Here is a 27,383-nt window from a genome sequence, read left to right as displayed (position 1 = left end):
CACAATGAAAAAGCCCCATATCACACATCACAAAGACATGGAATTTTAATATCCACCATCCATTTTCCAACCCGCTGAATCCGAACACAGGGAGGCTTTTCTGACATAGCAGGAGGGAAAGAAGGAGACAGAAAGAGGAGAAGAAACAGTGATGGCCAAAAAGGATGTCAGAAGAGGGCATAGGCGACGTCAGAGGGGAAGACCGAGGCAACTGTTTCATCTGACCTTCGGTGAAAGCATCTAATAAACAACATTGATTGCTAGAAGGACAGCTTCTAATTCTTGACATTCTTCATAAGCTTTTTTCTAAAACTATATATATCCAGACTTTGATATCAATATTTTCTTTTTTTTTATCTTTGCTTTTATATTTAGAGTGATTAAAATAATAAAGTAAATATTGAGATCACCTGGAGCAGTTGGAAATTGCCATACACTCTGATCTGCAAGGTTTATCTGCCTGAGGAAGGAAACTCCGATAGAAGGAAGAGAATGTAAAGTAAGATGTGGTTGATAAAATGGTCTATACTCAAAGATGTTCAGTCTTTGCATGTTTAGATATATTCTTGGAGACCAAAGTAATATTTAGGTGTGGGATATATCTAAGACATTGTACATTGTTAGTGCCAATGATAAGTAAGTCTCTTTAAGTGCTAGGAAGTGACGGGCTATGCGTGGGTCATTCATATGGCACCTCAGTGGTTAAAATGGCAGGGAGTGATGAGCTGAGTATGCGTCATTCAAACGGCACTTATGTGGTTATGGTCCGTGTGTATATGTATATCTATGTATGTGTGTGTGTTAATCTTAAGAGTGTGTTAACAGTTGACCAATCTGGTAATGAACTTGTGCTTGGTGTGTGTGCCCTTAGGTGGGCTGGTTTCCTGCCTTGCGGCCTGGGATTGGCTCCCGTGACCCTGTGTTAGGCTATTGCGGGTTGGACAATGACTGACCTTAATGACATGCGCTATATAAAATGGCTGTTTTAACTGCTGGTCCACCTCCATTATAGTGTACAGGTTTTCAAAAGTCGTGTTTGCCACGCAACCATCTGTATATCGAAATGAATCTCCTCAGCCAACACAATGCCAGCGTTCACACTGTAGCCAACTGGACGAATGCGGGTGTAATTTCACTTTGCGCGTAACAAACGCGAAGATTGCATTAATCTATCCTCCTCCTCCTCCTCCTCCCCTCTCTCTCTCTATCTCTCTCTCTCTCTCTCTCCATCCACCTGCAGCGCTGTCTCGCGTTCCGCCGCAAGCGCTGCCTCCGCCCAGCCGACCGGGATATACAGCAGCACCAGAAGTGGCTCAGACATGACGGATAACATCCCTTTACAACCCGTCCGGCCCAAGAAGAGGCATGATAGTAAGCACAAAAGCGGGTAGGGCATGCGGTGTCAACGCCGCCTTGTTTTTTTTGTCTGATTTGAAATACGAGGCAGAATTTTTGGGTTTCAACATGATATCCGGGATCTCCTGGCGGCGCGACTCGCCCTACGCTGGGTCTTTCGTTCTCGCGTTAAAGACGTGAATAGGCGGTGGTTCCGTGCATTTCGCAGGTGTCGGATTCAGGGTATTTGAGAAAATGATTAAGCTGTCTCTCCGAAACGCGCTGGATGACTTTTTTCTTTCGATCGAGCGCCCATATAAGAATGCGCCCCCCGAATAAACAGGCGGTTTTACAGGATTATGTCTCAGCCCTATCGTTGTTTCAGCGCCGGCTGTCCCTGTACAGATCCGGGCCGGCTTTCCAGTTCTTCCGCTCTCAATCACCGACATTTGTTCCTGGTATACGCCTTGGGCGAATTGAAGATAAGGCTGTGAAAGGCCGGTCATCACAAGTTAGGACGCTAAACTGGGATCCGTGCGTCGGAGGGCGAATAATCCTCAGGAAGTGGCTTGGGAAAAAGGTTTGCGGACGGGGAATGTGGGTCCAAATAGGTTGGGCAGTAGAGCTGGGCCAGGCTTTATTCCTAACTACACTGTAGGGTTTTATTATTTAATTGTTCAAATTGTTAAAACCTTCAAGAGGAATATTCGGTACTGACGTTTTGTGGCGTGTTTTATGTTGCTTCGTATATGTTTCAGTACACAGCTACTCTGAAATTTAGAAGGCACGGTGCTTCGCGCTGCTCTCTCACATCTCCAGAGTTTACATATAGGCCTTCATACTTTAAGCATGAATTGTCACCATTTACTCACATTTTCCAAGTACATGTCAAAAATGAGTGACATACTTGATATGTATGTGTGAGCACGCGAGTGCCCTGCGGTGAACTTCAGTTCTATTCATGATGGGTACCTGCTGGTTATTTAGAGCTGCTAGCATTGGCTCCATGCTTTGTAACACTGAATTGGATTGAGCGAGGCTGGTAAGGGATTGATGGATGGATTGCTTACTCCAGAAGTGAACGAATTAATAGAGTTAACAGTTACACAACCCTGTCTAGCTCTAATTGAGTTACTTTAGTTATTTTAAAATAACTAAGTAATGCTAACATATTTCAGGTACTAGAATGTGACCCTGTATTGATGACCTGTCAGCCCTTTATTTTTTCAAAGCACCTTTCATATTCTGTTTCTCTATGTCATACTTAAATGACACACATTTCCCAATTTTCTTTTCAGATGTGTAAACAATGTATATTCTTGTTTTCACCTTCCTTGAAAGCTTTTGTATTTAAATGGCTAAAAGTGAAAATGTTAGGATTATACACGTAATAAATAAGTGAAACACCTAGAAACGTTGTGATTTGCATTCACTTTTCTGTGCTAGAATTAATGTTGGAAGAGAGTCAGGATCATTCAGATATGCAGCCCGCAGCATAAAAAGCGTCAGAGATTCAGTGTGCGTGAATGTTGTGTGTGTTTTTTTTTTTTATTGATTTGAAATGTTGCAGAAAAGCAGGTTAGTGGAATGTTGAAAGTAACCGGTGCTATTAAGTTGCTGCGGCTGTAAAACTTCACAGAGGTCTGACTCCTGTGCTGTATGTAGTGCATTATCATCTTTACCGTTTTTGTGTTGCATATAATATGTTGCTTCATTGCGATCCACTTCTCAAACTACACCCATGAGTGGTGGTTGTTTCTTATCTTTCCTTGGTTAGATTCAGTGTGCAGGTTTGTACAGTACATAGACTGTTTTGCAGATGGAGTTCACAGATTATTGAACTGCATGTCTTTCTGTTCTTTCCATATAACAGGATGGGAAATGTATGTTACCTGGAAACTACTAACAGCCTATGGGGTTTATGGCTCAGTGTTAAAAGATTTGTGTTAAGCTTATGAAGCTCCAAATTAACCTTGTTTAGGATAAAATGTTGTAAGTGTTCATTTATTCTTTACATTTCCCTTTTTACAGAAAACATTGTTATAAAACATTTTCCAAAGCCAACATCTCCTTTGGTTTACAAATGAACCCCTTATGCCCTAAGAGATTTTTAGTACTATTATGCCTTGTTTTACGTACCCAAAAATATACGGCAATTATTCTGCTTATGTAATAAAAGAGCTGCAAATGGCTGAAGAGCAGCGGGCACAATTCTCCTTTTTTTAAAAAGAATGTATTTATATGATTTAAAAACCTTTGTCATTGTCTAATCCAGGGGTTTTCAGACTCTGTCCTGCAGGTTTTTCTTCGAGCAAGATTCATAATCGGTGACAACAACTGATAACACTGATCTCATTTAATTAACTGGTGTTTTTTCCTCTTATTCTATATTCAGAAAAGCACAACAGTATGATTTTTACATTTATAAGACATTTAGAAATATTTCTATTTTTGCTATAGATTTAAATACTTACTGTAACTCTCTTTTCTTGATTTCATTATGTTTTGCCCTTCCTCTGTGCAGTTGACTCCCTTCATTGTATCTTAACAATGACAATTTCACAGCTAGTAGAGCAGACACCTGTGCAACACTGAATCATGAAAGGTTGCAACTACTTTAATGTCAGACCCACTAATTAGTAAATAATGGATTAATTAATCAATTTGAACACCTGGAAAAGTATAATGAAAATCAATATGAAAATATTGTAAAAAAATATTCCCATAAAACTGCTTAGTACCTTTAACTTAGTTTTCTAATTTCTAGATTGTTCCTAAAACACAGAATCTGGGAAATAACAGTTCACTTAATTATCCAGCGAGTCCGAATAAGAACAAGCTGGTTGGAACAAAAAATTTGCAGCCACAGTGGGTCCACAGGACCGAGTATTTCAGTTGCAGGTTTCTCTCTTATATATAAAATACAGTACATTCTGTACAAAATATCCACCTTCTACCTTCTGTTTTCATTGCCTCACAGACATTTAGTGTGGAATAGGTGTAACTACATACATTTTTATACCGGCTTGTTTCAGTGCTCAATTACAGGGTGGGGACAATGCCTCTGGTGGCAGCCGTGGGCATAGGATAGGAAACTGCTGTTGACAGGGCTGCAGACAGAGCCAGTCACACACACCACACATACACCTAAACCGGTTTTTGTCAGCCACTTTTGTGTTGCAGGCCGTCGCTTGGTTGTGAGCACATAGGACTTGTTCAGGGTATAATCTACACTGTTTGTCCCACAACTGATGAGATTGAAAGAACTATGCAAGGTTGTTTTTATATCCTGTTTGTTTTATCATTTTCACTTCAGCATGCACTTGCTTTAACACCCCTTGAGGGCTGTTCTTTGATTTTATTTCTCATTTATAATCGCCCTTGTTTCTGCCTTTTGGGGAGGATTTTGGGAGATGAAGTGAACATGATTAGAAACAAGATAAAAAAAATATTGGGTGGCACAGTCTGTTGTTTTTGTGGGGGTTGGATGGAGTCATTATTCCGTCGCAATTTTTTTTTTTTTTTTCGCTCACGACACAGCAACACAAGTGGCTTACTACAGTAACATTCAATTAAAGAGGGGATCCTCACTTGTAACTATGACAGTCACAAGTACAGCAAAAAAGTACTTGCTGGTACTCTTAAGTTGAATGTAAAACAGCTGTAACACAGAGAGAACAGTGTCTTAGTATGGTATTTGTGCTCATTAACAACTGAACTGTAAGACTGCAAGCTGAAATTGTTCAGTTACTATGAGCAATACTTATAAATTACACATAGCCCTAAATTCATTAAACAGATTCTCAGTAGAATCAAAGCTCTGATCAGAATGCGACTCAAGCTTTGTGTATAATAGTGCAAGATGGTGCATAAAGATGAGCTTTTGCACACACAATATATTCTGTGTCTTTTATGCATAGCTGTGACATGTAGTACAAATGACCAATCCTAAACGACTATACATCATAGGAATGTTGTTAACCTCAGCTATCCAATGGCGATGAGTCTTCCACTGTGTCTGACACAACATCGGTGTGTACTTTGATAAAAGCAGACTCACTCAGCTATGATGCACTGCTTGCCTTGGCATTTAAGTGTGCATATTTTAAATCACATATTTTGTTGATGAAAGCGAGCAGACAACATGGAAACTTTGGATTTATTTGAAAGAAGATACCCATCATAATGTAAAAATATCAATGCTTTTGATTGACTGGAGGGTTTATTGCAGCATACACAAACAACTTTGAAATATGGCAACATCCACCTTGTACCTAAGATGTTATATGTTAGAATATGCTAGAAAATAAAGTTTTACTCCAAACATCATAGAATATAAACAGGTTGGCAAACAGTTTGGTGCAGTAGTTAAGGCTCTGAAATTAGGACTTCAAACCCTGAGGTTGTGGGTTCAAATCCTGCTACTGATACTGGGCGACCATGAACAAGTCGCTTCATTTGTCTATGCTACATACAATTGGACAAACAAAAGCAATAACCAGTTAGTATCTCATGTGTTGTAATTTACCTTGGATAAAGACCCCTGCCAAGTATTAATAATAAAAGTGATCCTCATTTTGGCTGTTTTTGCTTCTTTAGCTCCTGTGTGGTAAGTAGCAGTAGTGAATACAGTAGTTCCAATTGATCTCACCTTGCCCAGAAATGTGGAAACATTCTCAAGACCTTTGGGTGAAGACCTTTGGGTTTCACATACTAGTTTCATGTATGCCCTTTAGCTAAGAGTTCAGTATGCCAGCTAAATAAAGGCTGATTTTGACAGTGAGCATGATTCAAGTTAACATTAGACAGCACCACACAATTCTCAGTATGTATTTTTTAATTACCGTATATACCAGACCCGGGCATTTTACGGCCTGTGGGCCACATTCGGCCCGCTGACTACCTTTGACCGTCCCTCGTGAGTTCGTAGTAAAAGTGTAGCGACATCTATTACTTTGTGATAGGTGCACGAAATACAATTACACAGCTTTTATTTTGAAGGCCACTATTGTTTTTCTTAATTATCAGTGCGCTTATGCACGTCAGCAAATGTGTTGAACAACTTCAAAGAAATTAGCTCATAGCCCTTAAAATATGTCAACTAACTTTAAAAAAAGAAAAATTGACACAGAATGTAGAGTTTTTAACAAGGCGTGGACTTCTAAATATTTATTTGCTGAAATCAAAGGTAAAGCTGTGTGCTTAGTGTGTGGAGAACATATAGCGGTGTTTTTGGAATACAATTTGAATCGCCATTACGAGAGTAAACACGGGGAAAAAAATACAAGAATTTCACTGATGCGGAGCAGGCACGAGCATTGGAAGATTTGCTAGCTAAACTGCAAAAGCAACAAGGATTTTTTACAAAGCTCCACTCATCCAGGGATGCAGCAGTCAGGACCAGCTTTGTAATATTCCACAAAATTGCAGTATACAGTGAGCCATTCTCTGATGGGGAGTTTATCAAAGACTGTTTGGTGGAGTCTATCAGCACTAATATGCCCTGAGAAAAAAGTTGCGTTTGCAAATGTGTCTCTCTCGAGGTGCACCGTAACGAGGCGGGTCGAGAACATTGCGGGGAATTTGGCACTTCAACTGCAAAAGAAAACGGACAATTTTGTCCTGCTTTCCTTGCATCTGGACAAGAGCTGTGACGTCCGTGATACAGCCCAGTTACTTATCTTTGTACGTGGATTAACAAAAGACTTTGAGATGATGGAGGAGCTGGCAGCTAAGCGGCCAATGAAAGAGACTATAATGGGGAGTGATTTGTTCAGAGGTAAATACATCCATGGACACGCTGAGACTAAAATGGGATAAACTGGTAGGTGTTACAACCGATAGCTGTCCAAATCTGACGGGGAAAATTGTTGGACTTTTGAGGCGGATGCAAGATAAAGTGACTGAAATCAACACAGAACAGAAATTGATATTTTTGCATTGTATCATTCATCAGGAGATGTTGTGCTGAAAATTAGCCATGTTGTTGATGATGTAACTAAAATAGTTAATTTCATCAGGGCAAGAGCACTGAATCACAGACAGTTTATTTCACTGTTAGAGGAGCATGAAAGTGAACATAGTGACATAGGCTACCAGACAGCTGTGAGATTGCTCAGCCTTGGCAAAGTGCTTAAAAGAGTATGGGACCTGAGAGTAGAGATTCAGGAGTTTTGTGAAAAGAAAGACAAGGACATTCCAGAGCTCTCCGATACACACTGGATTGCAGATCTGGCCTTTGCTGTTGATGTGACTGCACTAACGAATGAACTAAAGGGGCCTCTTTGCACATGAAATGTACAGCTTGGTAACAGCTTTCATGAGAAAGTTGAAGTTTCTTTCAAGTCAACTAGAGGGCAACATTCTCACTCACATGCCAACGCTGAAAGAAGTTGCACTATCAGCTGATCGCCTCCACAAGTATTCATCCATGTTAGGGGCACTGCATGCTGAGTTTTCAAGAAGATTTGAGGACTTCAAAACAGTTGAGAGTGAAATGCACATGATTTCTTCTCCCTTTACTTATAGTGTGGATAATGCACCCAGTGATGTCCAGCTTGAACTCATTGATCTGCAGTCTGATAATCTACTGGTAGAGCATTTTAAGTCAGTATCACTGGTAGAGTTTTATTCCCCTCTGAAAGAGGAAATCTTCCCACACTTGAGGAGGCATGCTCAGAGGATTTTGCTTCTCTTTCGATCTACCTACATCTGTGAACAAACATTCTCAGTAATGAAGTTTAACAAATCCAGATATAGATCCTCTCTCAGTGATGATCACTTGTGTGCTGTCCTTCGCATATCCACCTCAGATATTCAACCTGACTTCAGTGCACTTGTTCAAGCCCAAAACAGGCTAGATTGCTCTCATTGAACACCAAAAGAACTGAGGTAAATTAATGTTATGTTGGTCTTTGAAAACTACCAGTAGTTAATAAAGTTATGTTGCTATTTTTTAAATGCTGCAAAAAATGCACATTTTCTAAATTGTTTTTATAAATGTTCCTTATAGTGCAATAATTCTGTGCTCCAGACTTGTTTGTTTGACTGTTTGACATGTTTGGTTTACTGTGCTTTATCAATGTAAGTTGATGCTGCTATTTTACTTTAAGTTATGAAGGTAGTTTTTTTAAACATTGCAAAAGTTGAAATTTTCTAAACTGTTTTTGTGATTCTTCATTAAATATAATTTTATATATATATATAAAATAATTCCACATTTTCTCATTGTAATGTTTCATTTACTGTTTCTTATAGTGGGATATCATATATATTGGAAATTAATTAAGAATATTATAGGTATTAAGTATATATTAAGTACATTATATATATTCCGACCCTCTAAAACCATTCCAATTTCTCATGTGGCCCTTTGAAAAAATAATTGCCCACCCCTGGTATATACTCACGGATAAGTTCTCCCACGGATAAGTCTGGACTTGATTTTACCGTATAATTTCTGGTATTTTATAATGTCGGTCGTATAAGTCGAATGTGGAGAACTCATGCTGTTGGTCCAAGAGATTATGATATGCTAACGCCCACCTGAGAGAGTAACCACGGAGCACACTGCCTTTTTTTTTTCCTATGTATTGAGCCTACGTGACCATATTCCGAAGCAACATTTGTGCTGATTTGTTTTTTTTTTTTTTTTTTTTTTTTTTTTTTTTTGTATTTCACACTCTCATACACCTTTATCGTAAGAGCATCCCATGTCTATGATGGAGTGTTCGATCAGAAAAAAATATGAAGCTGTTTTAAATTAAACGTCATTGAAGTAGCGAAAGAAATTGGTAACTGCACTGCTGCAACAATTCGATGCATCTGAGAAACTGTTGCGAAATTGGAGGAGACAAGAAGATGTAAAAAAAAAAGAAATATTTTTGAACGGTCGTATACGTCGGGGTCTGATTTAATGATTAATTTTTTCGTTTCAAGATCCGACTTATACGTGAGTATATACAGTAGGTGCATGTTGTCATTCTTCAGTGTCTGTTCAAATATTCTGTTCAAAAATATTCTTTTGCATGACAGTGTCTACTAAGCAGTGGTTTCCTGTATGGCAGTTACATATCTATTGCAGTACAACTGCCTTCTCAAATCTTCCTATATAATACGCTACTGTGGCTGTCTGTCTGTCCAGGATTTTAAATCACTTGTAATTCGCAAACCATTTGAACTATTGACCTGAAATTTGGTACACACATACTACCTGACATCTACTATTTGCTTTCAGGGTGCTGATTGACCTCCAAGGTTATTCCTATTTTTATTTTGTTTTATTGTAGAATCAACTCTTGGCAGTGGCCAGCAGGGCGGCCATGCAGTGCATGTGTACAGGTGCCGTTCTCATCCCTACTACCTTCTTCGACCTCTTCATATCTTAAATCATTCTTGAGGCAAATTGAAGACTTAAGTGCCAGCTTAAATGAAAAATTAAGGAAAATGTACTAAGTAATTGCAACACAAACACTGACCTAATCAGTTTTTACGCGAAAAGATGCCGATGAAAGAAGAGGGCCGCTAGGGTGGAAAAAAGAAGAGCTGCTCAGGAAGCAGCAAGCGCATCAATCTCTGAGCAAATGAATGATAAACATACAGAGAGAGAGTATGAAAACTATGAGTGCTCAAGTCAAGTGTATTCACTTCACATTATTGTGCAGTGCACCGTTACTGGTTAATTTTATAAAAATTAAAAAAAAAATGTTAGTCTGTATATACATTTTAGAGGAAAAATAATATTGTAAAAATGCTATTCATTAAATTAACCGATACTTAAATTGACACCCACTGCACGCCCAACCTACCTGGAAAGGGGTCTCTCTTTGAACTACCTTTCCCAAGGTTTCTTCCATTTTTTCCCTACTAGGTTTTTTTTTGGGAGTTTTTCCTTGTCTTCTTAGAGAGTCAAGGCTGGGGGGCTGTCAAGAGACAGGGCCTGTTAAAGCCCATTGCGGCACTTCCTGTGTGATTTTGGGCTATACAAAAAAAAACTATTGTATTAAATTGGATCAGCTTTTAAACTAGAAAACACGGTAGTGAGCATTTACACTAGAGACAAAGTGCAAGCTGTGCTCAGTGCTGATGGATTGATTTCATGGAAAAGTGTTTCAGTTAGATGTGTACTATTCTGGAATTTTATGGCAAGATCTGATAGCTGATTTTTCTTTCTTGAAATCTATATTATCTATTTAAATTTGCATGAGGCATGTGGAAGATGCAAAACATAGCCTTTAAATCTTCTAGGTTTTGGGAAGGTAGTATTTCTTTTTCTGCTTTTTCTTCATCTACTCCAGTGCTGTCAGAGCATGTACATTTTCTTGTCTTGTTTTCACTTAATAAGTAAAGAAAATCCCATGTTGTTTGTCTTCTTTGCTGATTGATTTTTATAGTAAAAATGGTTAGTTACAGGATACTGGTGCTATAAGAATTAAAATTGTCTACTTTCAGTCATTAGCCAATATTTCACCCTGAGCTCTTCCCATTGGATTATTTACTGGAAGAATCATGTGAAGTCTGATATTTTGGGGAATGCATTTTTCTTTTTTTATGCCACTGGTGGAGTGTGTCTTTTTGTCTTATTATTTACTCACCTTGCTTTGGGTGTCTTGTTCCTCAGTGGTTAAAGATTTTGATGTTGAATTCTTTCCAAGTAACAAACAGTAAAACCGTGGGATGCTTTCTAGGTCAGGTGTAAAATGAATATTTAATATATAAAAGCAAAATCACCTTAATATAAAAGATGCAGATTTGTCATAGATCAAAGTTGTCATCATTTTGGTTCCATATGTAAGTGTGGTTTTATCATTGCCACTGCCTGATACAGGTGTGTTGCAGCTGTTTGATCAAAGTGAAATGACAAAGCTAACAAGTTTTGCTTTGTCAATTTTTATTCAGGTGAGTATGATAAAGTAATTTTAGTGGTGATATATTTTTTTTATTCCACAGTCCAAAACCTGTGATATAAATGGATAAAATTTTAGATATCTTCTATTGAAATGAAGAAGATGATATAATCTCTTCTAGCCGAGGGAGTATTAAGCTTCTCACAGTACTGTAGTTCAGTGGTTCCCAAACTAAGTCCTAGGGACCCCATGTGGGTGCAGGTTTTTCTTACAACCAGATTCACAATAAAGTGATAATAAATAATTGATCCCATTTAGTTAGTCTTTTTTTTCTTCTCCTATTCTGTATTCATTAAAACACAACCGAATGATTTTTACATTATAAGACATTTACAAATAGGTCTGTATTTTCTGCATTTTTTCTTAAAGCTTTAAATCCTTAACTCTTTTGTGTTATTTTCTTATTATATTTCCCTTATTCTGTGCAGTCTGCTCCCTTCGTTGTATCCTAATAGTGACAATTAAAAACAAGCAAAACAGACACCCAGGTAAACAACATTAAATGATGAAAACCTGCAGCTGCTTGTGTCTTTGTATCCAGCAGGGGGCGCTCTTTCTCACCCGGGATGTAAAATTTCTTGATGCAAAATTGATGAGAACCAATATCATCCCTTTTGTACCTGTGGTGGAAATAATTACAAGAGAGAAATATGGTACAAAAAGAGATATATATTCAACTTGCTTTAAAAGAAAACATAATTCCCAGAATATAATGCATAATCCTGTATACATACTTATACAGGCCGGAGAGAAGCAAAGGGACATCACAGTGGCAGAATGCAGTGTGAAGACCAGGGGCACACCTGCTGCCCAAACCCAACGCAAACAAGCAATGACACCAGTTCAGTCTAATACCAAGCCTTTTATTCAGGGAAAGGCACCTTGACCTGGAGCAATCTCCAAGGACTGATACCAACAGTTACAAGCATAGTAAAACTCCATCTCTTTCCTCCAGACACTTGCAGCCTCCTTTCTTCTCCACAGGCTAGCTTCACAAGCATTGTCCTCAGACTCTGGCTGCCCTCTGTGAGCCCTGCAGGGAGGTTTGTTAAGGAGGTCTAGAATTGCTCCCAGGTGTGGCTGAAGCCCAAAGTAGGTCTCCACAGCTCCCCCTTACGGCATCCACCGAACTAGCAAATAGTAGAAATTCCCATACAGTCCTGTGGGAATCCAAGGTGCTGTTGACACCAAGGGGAGCTGCCAGGTAATAGTTCGGGGGAGATAGTTTCCTTTGGAAGTCTTCATCCCCTGTCCTTCCATTTTCGGAGGCATCATGGTCAGGTAATGGCGCTGGCCACATCTGTCACAGCTGACACGCAGATGTCCCATCCAGCAGCGAGGAATGTTGGTGGCATAGTGAGACACTTCTGATGTGGTGCTGGATCCTCATTATTTTAATCACTCGCATAATTACATAATCATGGAAATCATGTCTGATATGGCCGAGTTCCTGAAGAACTGGCTGGTTATTAATACCTTCACAGACTCTGGGTTTTTTAACCATATGGGTCAAGCAGACATCAGCACCTTTTTAAAATAACCTACTTGTGTCCTTCACATGTTTTCTGCCTATCTCCTTAACCTGACTTAGAGCTGTCATTTGTCAATCTCTCGGGCAGTCTCTCTCTCCCAGCTGAATTGCATGGCTTTGTGAAATACATTTGGCAAAAGAAACCTTCTTTACAGTCACACCGTCTAATTAATCAATATTGGAAAGACAGAATGGAAACTGGGATGAACATAAGTAAAAAAATAAATAAATAAAAAATCAACGCATAACTGCTTAATTTTTTTTTTTTTTCTCTCTGTGTATGCATATTGCAGGGGACAGGATTTAGTAAGTCTTATCCCATTAGGGCCGACACGTGATAATCAGCATTCAACTGAATGAATATGTTAATTGTCCGCATTTTATTTTAAAAATGTTGATTTCAGAATATATGTAGAAATGTGCATACAACACCTTCTACCACATTTTAGTCATCCAAAATGATATAGCAGAAAAGCTGCTGTTATATGAAGTATGCAGCCAGCATCACTTTGATCTAGGGACAGGAGAACAAGCAAGATGGAACTTGAATTATTTTTTTCCCCTAAATGGTGCTTAATTCATATACAAGTTCCAAGTTACATCAGTCTTTCCAGTTTCACGCACTGTACAGTTTTGGATGTGTGTCAGCAAATTCACTTAGCACAAACTAGGAAAGTGAACTATTTATTGTCATGAGGCAGACGCAAAAATGTATGCAAATATCTTTGAAGACATAGTAAACGAGGCACTGTTGTGCTCTTCACTCACAGCTTACTCTGTCCACGATGTGCTGTCTTACATGTTCTTCTTTTCCTCCATGTCAGATTGATGCTGGCATTGTACTTTGTGTTCCAAGTTATCTGAAAACATGGAAATGCTAATTCAAGTGAGTTTATTTCAGTTTTTACTTAATGGACGTCCCTTTACCACACCAGGGCATTACAGTAATCCCTCACTTATCGCGGGAGATAGGTTCCAAGGCCGACCGCGATAACTGAATTTCCGCGAAGTAGGGACACTATATTTATTTAATTATTTAACGTGTATTTGGACGTTTTTAAACCCTCCCTGTATTGTTTACAACCCACCATTTACTCTATTAAAAACAGGAACAACTACTAAGCAATATGAAATCGGTAGATAAGTTTACACTTATTGTATAGCGAAGTACACGTAGCAGCTTTTAGGCGGTCATGACGTCGTCGACCTTGTTGCAAAGATTCCTAAAGCAGATTCCATCCAGACTACTGCCTTGTCACGTCCACTTGCAACTCGTTTTGCACCCTGGTTAAAGGACACTGCGGCTGTAGATCTTATATGCTTTTCCTCCTTTTTAAATAAAGAGAATCGATGTCCTGCAGCGGTGTAGCTGTTCCCTTCCTTCAACATATCCAAAACTTTTACCTTTTCTGCAATCATTTGCATCTTCTGTTGGTGCTTGGACACGGCCCCTGAAGCATTAGCATGTTAATGATGAATGAGTGAGATGAGACTTCCTGGTTAATGCAACACTCGTCGCTGAGCCAATCAGCAGCACACAGGAACTTAACTGCGTGCTCTGATTGGGTAGCTTCTCAGCAATCCGCCAATAGCATCTCTTGTATGAAATCAACTGGCCAAACCAAGTGAGGAAGCAAGTAAACAGACCCATTGTCCGCAGAAACCCGCGAAGCAGCGAAAAATCCGCGTTATGTATTTAGATATGCTTACATATAAAATCCGCGAAGTCGTGAATCCGCGAAAAGTGAACCGCGAAGTAGCGAGGGATTACTGTAATAGTTTTTCAGACTTGTCTATTCTCACATAATGAATCAACGGGAGTGATCAGAAATGTGCCACACTTTTTCTGTGATTGTTTGCTAGTTGTCTTCTGAAGGGAGACAGCAATTCTAATTCACAAGTCCATTTGTGACCAGATTGTCATTTTAAGGTGTTTTAAAATGTACCTGCGATACCTTGAAGTAGACTTTTATTAGATAACTAAAAATTATGAAATCCTAAAATGCATTCCAAGATATCTGAAAATGCGTTTGAGGTATCTTTAAACGTTAATTTGTAGTGCTAAAAAGGTGTTGGAAATTACTGAGTTTTTGGGCACCAACGTTTTCAGTACTACAACGTGAGAGATCATCACATCTATTTTGAATAAAAAAAGGGCCAAAAGAGGATGATCTTTCTGAGACAGAGAAATAACTTGGGAGAGTCACTGGAAACATCAAATCTTTGTAACTGATATGGCAGATTTTCTGGTAATAACAAATAAACTATAAAGAATGCTGTGTGCAGCTTCTAAAGTCTTAAGAGGATGTATTTTTGTATAATATTATCTAATACTTCAGTCTTCTTATAGTAATTCTGTAGTTATAGATCAGCAACGTCAATTTGAAGGAATTTATATAAGCGCTACTAGTATTTGGATGAAGGCCGTAGAGTAGAATCTTAATCAGTACTAATGAAAAAGCTATACAAATACAGGTAAAGCAACACAAGTATACAAGTCTTTATATTAACAGTAATACTGATAAAGGCTTCTAGTAAGATCCAATAAGTATGTGCAATAGAGACACTGAAAGGGACTTAATAGCTTTTCATCAGGAGTTGCTCAGAGCAACCTTGGAATAGTGAAAACACTAGAGCCAAGAATTTTGGAGAGTGCATTATTTAGCTATCTCATATGTATTTGTTTAATAATTTTAATGGCCATATTATTTTTACATCAGTCAGTTTAAAAAAAAATGTTTGTGATACTGGTCACCTAAACTAATCTGCATTTTTATGTGTGTGTTATGTAATTTGCAAAATTTTAAATTTTATTTTACCTGTAAAAAGTACTATGAGCCTGCACTCAGTGAAGAGCACTATAATAAAGTGAAAAAAGATTAAGTGTCAGTTTAACATTCTGTGGGATACATGACTCCCATTTTATGAGGTAAACAGCACTAGTACTGATGCTGTTAGCATGTTATTAAATCAGTAACATACAGATTAAACACTACAACAACAACATTTATTTATACAGCACATTTTCATACAAATAATGTAGCTCAAAGTGCTTTACATGATGAAGAAAGAGAAAAAAGACAAAGTAAGGATTAAAATAAGAGAACACTAATTAACATAGAATAAAGTAAGGTCCGATGGCCAGGGAGGACAGAAAAAACAAAAAAAAACTCCAGACGGCTGGAGAAAAAATAAAATCTGCAGGGGTTCCAGGCCATGAGACCGCCTGGCCCCCTTTAGGCATTCTACCTAACATAAATGATCAGTCCTCATTGTATTCAGGGTTTTCATGGAAGGACTTGATGATGACGGTCACATGGACGTCTGGCCTTTAATCCATCAATGTAGGGACATCATGGTGCTTTGATTAGGTGGTGGTGGCGCAGGTTGCCACCACAGAAAACCGGAAAAAGAACAGAAGAGAAAGTAGGGTTAGTACGGATTTTGGAGCCACCATGGATAGTAATGATAATTAATTGAATATGCAGAGCATCAGGATTAAATTAAAATGAAGTTATGAGAAAGCCATGTTAAAAGTAATGTGTTTTTATCAGTTTTTTTTTAAAGTGCTCCACCATATCAGCCTGGCAAATTCCAGTTGGAAGGCTATTCCAGATTTTAGGTGCATAACAGCAGAAGGCTACCTCACCACTTCTTTTAAGTTTAGCTCTTGGAATTCTAAGCATACACTCAATTGAAGATCTAAGGTTACGATTTGTAATATAAAATGTCAGACATTCCGATATATAAGATGGAGCAAGATTATTTAAGGCTTTATAAACCATAAGCAGTATTTTAAAGCCAATTCTAAATGACACAGGTAGCCAGTGTAGTGACATCAAAACTGGAGAAATGTGCTCGGATTTTCTTTTCCTAGTTAGGATTCTAGCAGCTGCATTCTGTACTATATATATATATATATATATATATATATATATATATATATATATATATATATATTATATATAATATACACACACACATAAACATTTATATACATATACATATATATACATATCTACATATACACATCTACATATATATACACACATACATAAACACACACATAAGACTTACTGACTGAAACGGGCTTTCATTGACAATCATGTTACGTTATTTTTAAAATGTTTCCTTTTTTTTTCATAACCTCTTTAACCACACTACTTCTCCGCTGCGAAGCGCGGGTATTTTGCTAGTATATATATATATATATATATATATATATATACATATACACACATACATGCAGTTTTAATAACACAGAAATCAATATAAACATTAACATCATTATCATATGAGAATATGAAGTAATATATAAGAAGCACATTTCATATAAATATAAATTATTAAACAGTAAAATCTTCTTCTGTAATTTGCTACCGTGGCAATTTGTGTGTCTGTCCAGGATTTTAAATGACCTGTAGCTTGCAAACCGTTTCACCTATACACTTGAAATGTGGTACACAAATAGTACGTCACGTCTACTATCCGCTTTATGGGTGATATATACATATACACATCCACATATCAACATATATATATACACATATATACACACACACACGCTTTATGGGTGATGATTGTTTTACTCTTTTTATGTTTATTTTATTTTATTGTAGAATCAACTGGTATCTGCGCACAGCAGGGCAGCCGTGGGCGGATGCGTATGGTGTATTCACTCCATGTTATCGTGCATTGCGCTGTCACTGGTATTTTGATAAAAGAATTTGAACAACATATAAGAAGCGTATAAATTATTAAACAGTAAAACATTAACATTTAAGAAGTAAAGTTACATTAAGTACTACTGCAGTGCCTTCGGGTATACCTCATTTTTTGTTTGCCCATTACATGCTTAAATGTATACATTTTTTGGTGCACCTACCGGAGAACACGCGACATATAACCGAGCGTGGGAGAAGCATGGATTTTAAACACGCGTTGAGTTCATCTGCTGGTCTCCCTCGTGGAATAACTGGTAATGTTTGACTAAAATGTACAGCGAGTAAAACGACATTACCTCCTATTTTTTTTTTTTACGATCTCTGAGATCTTGCTTTTTTCGGTTCAAGGCTTCATAAGCTCTTTTATGTTGTATGGTGTACTTATCCCAAACCATCATCTTTGAATGTTGCAAGACTTTCGCCTTGTATGTAGATCGGGGTAATTACATTCATTGCATTCCTAGTCTGAATCACAATCTGATTGTATGGGTGGTTACCTGGCACTGTAGGGTTGCCACCCGTCCTTTAAAATACGGAATCGTGCCGCGTTTGAGAATGAAATTGCTTGTCCCGTTTTGAATCAATACTGGACGGGATTTATCCCGTATTTTTTTTATCATTTTTTTTTTAAAGCAGCGTCTCATGCAAATCATCCCACACGCATTTTTTGAAGATGCCTCCTTTCCTACTTTTGATTGGGTAATACTTGATGTCATCGTTAGTTTGATTGGTGTTTTTAACTGTCCAGTGAGGAGGGCGTGTCTTTTAAGTACAGTCTGCAAAGTGTTGGCACTGAGATATGGCGTCAGCGCCATAGTTGAAGCCCCTAACGTTGCGGTCAGCAAGTCGGCTAACATCCGCCATGTGCCGTCTTTCAGTTGCGAGAAGCAGATCATAGAATGGTTGAAACTGTTGCCCCTAACGTTGCGCCACGGCGTCTGGTTCGTTTATACCTCGTGTCTTCTCATTAAACTTTTATCTCGCGAATATGTTATTGCAATCCGCAGCGGGAGCGTTTCTATAAACTTAATTAAAACTTACGTTTTACACCGTGCTTTGTTTCCCTTATGAACATGCTTGTATGCTTAACTCGCTCCGTTCTCAATTGTTTCATTAATTTTTTGCTCTTCGCTGTTTGCGGCTGTTCCTCCATTTCCCCCTACTTCGTTCTTTTATCTCGCGAATATGTTATTGCAATCCTTAACGGGAGCGTTTCAATAAACTGATTGAAAATAGTTTTGCATTTACCTTTTTAGTAAAAGGCGAGCTTTTAAGCCTGAGAAATCACCCCGTAAATGCACACGTTTAATTGCACGTGTTAATATGTATGCTTACACAGTATTAAAAGACAGTCAAAAATTAACGTCATTTACCTTCGTTCCCGCGTGTGACTCGTGCTGTAAATCTCTTCCTTGTTTTTAGTTCACGTGATTACGTAGGAGGCGTGATGACGCGATACGTGACTCCGCCTCCTCCATTACAGTGTATGGACAAAAAATATGTTCCAGTTATGACCATTACGCTTTGAATTTCGAAATGAAACCTGCCTAACTTTTGTAAGTAAGCTGTAAGGAATGAGCCTGCCAAATTTCAGCCTTCCACCTACACGGGAAGTTGGAGAATTAGTGATGAGTGAGTCAGTCAGTCAGTGAGTGAGTCAGTCAGTGAGGGCTTTGCCTTTTATTATTATAGATATATATATATATATATATATATATATATAAAATTCACTAAGTCCATGGTAAGCAAGACGCACGCAATACAGCCACGCCCACCAACAATTCACTAAACAGCCGACCATGGTGCGAGAGTGAAAGCATTTGCCAAGAATGTGTTCATTAATCAAGAACGAAAGTCAGAAGTTTGAAGAAGATCACATACCGTCGTAGTTCCGACCATACACGATGCCGACTGGCGATCCGGCGGCGTTATTCCCATGACCCTCCAGGCAGCCAACCGGTTGACCAAAGTCTATGGGTTCTGGGGGGAGTATGGTTGCAAAGCTGAAACTGAAAGGAATTGATGGAAGGGCACCACCAGGTGTGGAGCCTTTGGCTTAATTGGACTCAACATGGGAAACCTCACCCGGCCCGAACGTGGCTCGCATGCAACTGAGGCGGCGTGTGGAAAATGAACAGTCAATGTGATTCACAAGTGCATGTGGACTGTACACAGATGAAAGCATTTCAGGTGAGGAGTTGGGGGCGGACACATGAGCAGGCAGTGCATACTGAACGATGACTAAGAGATGACTTAAGAAATCAGCAGACTAGAATGGCGGGGGCGGAATGGGCATCAGACGATCGAACTTGCCTATCTAGAGGATGTAAATATCCTAACATGGGTCCCGTAGGTGAACCTGCGGAAGGATCGTTACCGGTTGTGCTGACCCGTTGTTGGACGGTTAGGACCTGAAACCTCTCGGGTCCGCTTCCCCGCCCTCTCTGCAGAGTTCCATCTTTGCATTCACTTACAGTCGTATCCTCAAACCCACTCCATTTGGACAACTGTCTTTCAGGAAATGTTCACCCATCAATACATAATTATGCAGCGTATGCTACACCGCGGGTTGGCTAGTTTTATATAAATCTGGTAAATCTATCCTTGTGAAAGAATTTTTAATTTGTTTATAACTAGTTGGTTCTTAATAGAATTAAATGCTTTCTTTTTAATTATGCACCAAGTGTCCCTCTGCATGTCATTTTTTTAGGGCTGCTATATAAATTCTGGTTTTTACGTTTTGCTTATATTCCAACAAAAACCTTTATTGCCAACCAAATCTGTGTTTATATTTCTTGCAGGGGCAAACAGTGCATTGGTGTAATGTTAAATGCTAATAGAGACAGACTTGAATGCGTAATATCATTTGAATGTGATAAGTGGCAATGCTGCCGTCTGTGTTTATTCTTCATAGATATAAAGACCATAACAGCCATCAACAAGTTGTCTTGTCTGACTGCTCATTAACTAGCATTAAGCTTTTTCCAAACCACTTTAATTGTTTTTTATATTTTAATCGATTTTAATTAGAAACCGAACATTCCATACTGTCAAGTCAAATTTAACAGGATCAAGAAAAGAAAGGTGCCCTTTTTCCCTGAAATGGAAGATTATTCTAAAATGTTATTGATTAGATTCTGCCATATTTTTAAAAAAGTGCTGAACAGATCCTCTGAGTGAGGATTTGATTTTTTTCCAGTTTCAAGTAATTTAAAACATCGGTTACCCACTGACTTAAGTGGTGGGGTGGGATTCTTCCACTTGAGCAAGATAAATCTATGTGTTAGTTTGTAATAAAGGAAATTGCAGTTTGTTTGTCCTTCTCCACTTAAAGGCTGTCTGGGAGTACTCCAAACACAGCTGTTAATGGGTTAGGAGTGATTGTGACACCAAGGCTTTCTGATAAGCATGCAAAGATTTTTGTCCAAAATGTTGTTGATTTGGTGCATGCCCAAAACATGTGGTCCAGTGAGACTTGAGCTAGACTACAACATTTACAGGTTGAATCTTGCCCTGGAAACATTTTGGACAATTTTAAATGAGATGAGAGATGCTTGATAAAAGATTTTAAGTTGATTGACTGAATTCTTTGCTTTGGAGCTTGAGTGTATTCTGTTTATGGCTGCCTTCCAGTCTTTTTTTGAAATATTAAGTGGCAGATCCTTTCCCCAATGTACTCTGGTGTCTTTTGAAAGGAGGAGACTTTAAAATATTTTTTTTATAAATTGTAGAGATGCTATCTGAGTCTACAAGACTGACCAATATTTCTTCTAGAATAGAACAAGGTGGAAGGTAAGGAAAATTATGCAAGTTCTGTTTAGCAAAGTTCCTAGCTTGAAAGTAGTGGAGGAAATGTGTTGATGAGAAGTTGTATTTGAAGCGTAATTGTTCATAGGATGCAAAGACATTGTCTGTGTACAAGTCTCAAAGTATTTTAATTGCAGACATGTATGTGATGTATAAAAACTAAACTTGGCGTAAAGCAAGAGCATTCTCACACCTGCTCAATCCATTGTGTACACTAGTTTTCAGCTCATATTTGCAAACTGGTGGCACCCAACATCAAAGCAGCGCTACTGTTCCTGTGTTGTTTCCCTTTATTTTTTAGATTTACATCCCTAATGCGGCTTTATCAAATACAGGCAGTCCCCAGGTTACGTATGAGATAGGGACCGTAGGTTTGTTCTTAAGTTGAATTTGTATGTAACTCGGAACAGGTACATAATTTTAATAAATGCTATTGTTGACCAACTGTAACCAAGTGCTCTGCCAATGAATGAATGGAGTTTCACCTCTCTCTGACCTTTTTATTATTTCTATTTTATTTTCCATGGTGATGGTTTTTCTCTTCTTTACTGTATCACCAGCACTTGTATCAGATTTGTGTTTCAGACATTGTTGAAGGGTGAAGACAAAAGGTTAAGATGAGCTGTTCTGCACAGCACTCTACACGCTATTACAGCAGGAAGGCACCTGCCTGCTATGTACGTAACTGTACAAGCTGGCTTACTATTGAGAATGAATGGGGGCGGTGGGGGACAGTAATCACACCCGCCCACCACACCGTCACCTCCACTTGCAATACAGTATGCTGCCTGAGAACGAATAGGGTGCGGCCAAAGGCAGCCACCCGAGGCACACTACAATGCTGTCCCACGCCGCCCCATTCACCCTCAATGGCCTCCGTTCAGTCACAACCGGGTCACCGCTTGCAGCATCACCAGCCGCCCACCGAGAATGAACGGGGCAGCCGTTCGAGGGAAACTGCAAGGCTGTGTGGTGGGTGGGCAGTGAAATGCCCCATCAAGCCTCCGTCCTGCACATGAGTGGTTGCTGTGGCTCCGGTGACTATGGACCCCGGGTCAATGCTTGCTGCGCACCCAGCTGCCCACTGAGAATGAATGGGAACCGGAGCCGGCCGAGGGACACTACACTGCGCGAGCAGCGAAATCGCCTCCATCCAGCCACCGCTTGCAGCGTCCCCAGGCCGAAGATGATGGAGTGGCAGGGTACTGAGGAGCCTGCGTCACGTCCCCCAGACAGATGAAGGAGCAAGTTGGATGTCCGTAACTTGGGGACTACCTGTACACTGAAATTAACCACATATCATTTATTATTTTAAGGTATCTGATTGTACTCAATCTGTAACAATATAATGGTCCATGGAATGGCCAAACTATTCCAAATACCATAGCTGCTTTAGCGTTGTTGCTCTCACTGCACCGCTCAAGTATTTTAAACTACTGTATCTAAGTGTGGAATCACAGATCTACAGCAGCTGATCAGAAGGAAGATTATTGGGATTCAGCTTCTAGCACACGCTGCCTCAGCCATGCACACAGACTATTTGAACTTTTCCCATTCAGCAAATGCTTCAGAGCCTTTCCTGCACGAACTTTGATATTCAGAAACAGTTTCATCCCAAGAGCTACAAATGCACTCAATCAGTCCATCAAGTGCTCCCGGTAGAACTTTTTGTACTTAGACTTAAGATTACCTCACTGTAAACTTGCACTACAATCATAATATTTCACAACCTGAGCCACTTTTTGAACCATTTGACTTATCTGCACTATATGTACATGCATATTGTACTTATGCTTTCATATTGTATAGTTGTCATTGTTTTTCGTTGTACTATCATTATTTTTGTTATGATTTTATAGGAAAATTAGTTTATGGAGGCGTTGCATATTGAATCTCATTGTACCATACTATGACATTAAAGGAATTCAATTCAGTAGAAGAGGGTGTGTATTTACAGATGAGTCGATTTAGATTTCCAAGAGCTATCTTCTTGGAGCTCTTAATATCATTTTTAAGATGAAATGCATTAAACTCTGCATATTACATTATAGAGATACATTTTTAACTTCATTTAAATGTATACTGGTAATAATTAAATGTGTGGGCATGGTGGCGCAGTGGTAGCAATGAGCTGGCGCCCGGTCCAGGGATTGGTTGTGCCTCATGCTGTATGCTTGCTGGGACTGGTTTGACCTTGGATAGATAGATGGATGGAATAATTAAGCATGTACTATGAAGATATTTCAATGTTCCAGAAAAGTTTTTTATGAATCGAAATTCTAAGCTTACAGCTGGCTTTATATGTATTACAGAGCTCATTGTGTGGCGGTTGGTTACATGGACAGAAAAAAGGAAGGACAGGCACTGGGGGTTTGGTACATTTGAAAGAGATGGTACTGCTGCATTAAATTATTTCACCGAGGGTCGCGCACGTCCCAGCAAGCATCTTACAGGAGGCAGGCACAATCTGTGGATGGGGCGCCGGCTCATTGCTACCAATGTACCACCGTGCCCCCAGCTTTAATTCATTTCATCATGCAAATGATATCAAGTATACATTTTAGTATTTAAATTGTTCAGAGAACTGTAATATCATGAATGTAATATATTCAGTGTCCTGTCAGTGTAAGAGAGAGCCCGTTTAAGAAGCACATAGAGTACATAGAAGAACACATAGAATATGAAGCATTTAATGTGCTACTTTAGTTACAATGGGATTTGAGAAAATAGTAAATTAAATGATTAATAATAAATATTATTAATAAATAATATAAAGTTTATGGCATTCTACTTTAATGACAAAATAAACTACATGATTAAAGTGGAAATTTCGAGATTAAAGTTGACATTTCAACCTTTTTTTTTTTTTCTCTCCACAAACAAATAGTAAGTTTTTCCCTTGCCTTCACTTGGTATTCGCTGAAATTCTTCTTTTTTTTCCTTGTGCTTTTACCATTGTCTTTTCACAGAACACTGAACTTAAGTATAATATATTTATATTGATTTGTATATTCAAAGAGGCGTAATTCTGGAAAGAGTCGGGGTTGGGAAGCAGGTGCATGCACGTGTGTTGTATTTCACTTAGCGGATTTACAGTATGTAGCGAAAGATCATGAAAGTTGGCGCACATAAGAATTTATGCATCTGGATTTTTTGTGTGTATACACATTTCTGTTTTTTGTCCGTACTCCATGTTTTAATGTGAATGTTAATGTATATGGGGATGCTTTGAAATAGGAAGGATGGTCATCTTAACAATGTTGATTTAGACCATCTAGTCACATCTCGTTTAATTTTTTCCATGCAGACAGCAAAATTTTGTTGAAAAAGAGCATTTTATTTACAGTAATCCCTCCTCCATCGCGGGGGTTGCGTTCCAGAGCCACCCGTGAAATAAGAAAATCTGCGAAGTAGAAACCATATGTTTATATGGTTATTTTTATATATTTTAAGTCCTTATAAACTCTCTCACATTGTTTATAAATATTCCCCGTACAGTTATACAGCATAAACCCTTTTATATTCTCTTAGTTATTAGGTAAGATTCGTTGAAATTATGTATGTAAACACAGTTTATATACTACTCACAAACATATGTATGGTATATCATTGAGGAGTTTTATTTAATACGTAATGCAGTTTTAAACATATTGTAATTGAGTAGGTAATATAAAAATACGTGAAAAATCTATAACGTGTAAATGCTGTACATAAAACCAAAATGTTATTTTAAAGATACTGTAGAGCGTCTCCGATATCACATTTGTTACAGCCATTACGATAGACAGGCCACCGGCAATAAATACCAACAGTGCAAGGAAAAAATTGTATAAAATGTGTGCACAGTTACAATAAACGTACATGCATGTACTAAGTACGTAGAAAAATAGTTTTGGGTACTCGCCAACTTGTCAGATAACGATGACATTTACTGCACTGTCACAGCTGTTCTAAAGGAGCCTCTTCAGGCGATTGTGTAGCACCGCCATCGTCTTCTTCCACTGATGGCGTACTAGGCAGTGTTTTGCGTGTAAGGAACATCGTGATGGGCAGTTGCTGGCGCTGCTTTTTCATTTGTGTAAAGAGGTTCCTATACACTTCCATGGCGCCGTCAAGAGCATTTTCAAATTGCAAAGAACGAATCATTTGCGGGTCCCATTCTTCAACTGATGTCTGGAGATCTTTTGCCATTTGTAGAATGGTCGCAAGACGCTCGAGAGTTAGCACAGCACCCAGGAGCTTAACCGCGTGCTCTGATTGGGTAGCTTCTCAGCCATCCGTCAATAGCGTCCCTTGTTTGAATTCAAATGGGCAAATCAACTGAGGAAGCACACGTACTGTAGACTGCAGACATCCGCGAAGCAGTGAAAAATCCGCGATATATATTCACATATGCTTACATTTAAAATCCGCGATGGAGTGAAGCCGCGAAAGACGAAGCGCGATATAGTGAGGGATCACTGTATTTGTAATATTTACCCCTATATACAGTATTTAAACTGATATGCTAAGTTAAATGGGAAGGTGCCCAGTCCGATATTACATGCCAGAGAATTCACTGGAAAGATCACACTTTTATTCAAATTGATTTTAAGTCTAGATATATTTTGAAAATCTGCTAATGCTTTTAGGATTTCTGGCACAGAAATTTGTGAGTCTGATATATACAGTACCACATTGTCTGCATTCTCTGAGAATCCCGTTTATCTCTGATGAGTTTCAAAAGTATACAGCTAATGATTCAATGGCGATTACAAAGAGCAAAGGTGATAAGAGGCATCCTTGTCTAGTACCACATTCTAGTTTGAAGTTCCATCCATCCATCCATTATCCAACCCGCTATATCCTAACTACAGGGTCACGGGGGTCTGCTGGAGCCAATCCCAGCCAACACAGTGCGCAAGGCAGGAAACAAACCCCGGGCAGGGCGCCAGCCCACCACAGTAGTTTGAAATTATCTGAAATAATGTTATTACGAACTGAGGATTCTGGACTAGTATAAAGTAGTTTGATCCATGCACATATATATGTTTGGACCAAACCCAAATTTGTGCAATGTGGTGAAAAGGTAATCCCATTCAACTATATCAGATGCTTTTTCTGCATATAAAGATAATATGATCTCTGGGGTGTTAGATATAATGGATGAATATATTATATTAAACAAACGTTGAAGGTTAGAAGTTAAGTGTCTGCCTTTAATAAATACTGTTTGGTCTTGTGATATTACAGAAGGATGCACCTCCTCAGTCCTTCTGGGTAGACTTTGGAGAGAATCTTAACATTGTTATTCAGAAGAGCAATTTGTCTTTATGATGCACATTGTAGAAGGTCCTTGTTCTTCTTAGGAAATACAGTGTGTTAATTAATGCTTGTCAAAACATTTGAGGTAGAATTTATTTCGTCTTTAGCTTCTATAAATGTTGCCAATAATAGTAATGGAGCTGTGATACAGCTATGGAGTGTATTATGTTGTCACTAATGGTTATTGGGGTATATGGGATGAAACAGAAATATATGTCATGGTCCTCTGACATGCCAAGAAAAGGAGCATGTCTAGAGCTAAATAAACCCCCCAACACCAATGTGAAGAAGGTTAAAAATGAGATATCTTGTGCAGAAACAATCCAAATACAAAAGACTAATGATATAATCTTAAACAGTCCACATATAATAGACCAAGGGTATGATTTTAGCTGTTTTCCAGTTAAGTTGAGTCAAACTATTATGGGCAAACATTAATATTATACTCTTGGTTTGTACACATTGCATTTCCTTCATGCATGTGTATAGACTGGCTGCAAACAGTGCATATATTAGGTTGGGTGCTTTACTGTCAGTTGTCTCGCTTCTTATATAAGTTACATATTCCAATATGTTCAGATAATACAATACTCCCACTATAAGTGTGAAGCTGGTTTACTACTTTCTAACAATCTTGAAAAACAACTCTTTTATGAATTCAAGTAATTTCAACCACACCCAGTTTCAACAAGGCTGGTAATGGAGAGGTGTCAAGGTCAAGGCTGAGGTGAGAAGAGAAACTTACACTTAAGTCTCATTTGCAAAATTGGTAATACA

The 27,383-nt window shown here is 38.6% G+C and overlaps 1 protein-coding gene across 2 annotated transcripts in view; it reads left to right on the top strand.

Annotated features, from left to right (window-relative positions):
• The first annotated feature begins 1,219 nt into the window (after positions 1-1,219).
• Positions 1,220-27,383, top strand: part of LOC114658438 (probable phospholipid-transporting ATPase IIA) — a 351,266-nt gene continuing 325,102 nt past the window's right edge. The window contains exon 1 of one of the 2 annotated variants that reach the window (XM_051932992.1): positions 1,220-1,387. In XM_051932992.1, coding sequence (XP_051788952.1) covers positions 1,320-1,387 — 68 coding nt within the window. In that variant the 5' untranslated portion in view covers positions 1,220-1,319. The remainder of the gene's footprint in view (positions 1,388-27,383) is intronic. The other variant, XM_051932991.1, reaches the window with a different exon arrangement.

Source organism: Erpetoichthys calabaricus, chromosome 10, assembly GCF_900747795.2.
Source record: "Erpetoichthys calabaricus chromosome 10, fErpCal1.3, whole genome shotgun sequence".
NCBI lineage: Eukaryota > Metazoa > Chordata > Cladistia > Polypteriformes > Polypteridae > Erpetoichthys > Erpetoichthys calabaricus.
This window is presented reverse-complemented; position numbering and strand designations above follow the sequence as displayed.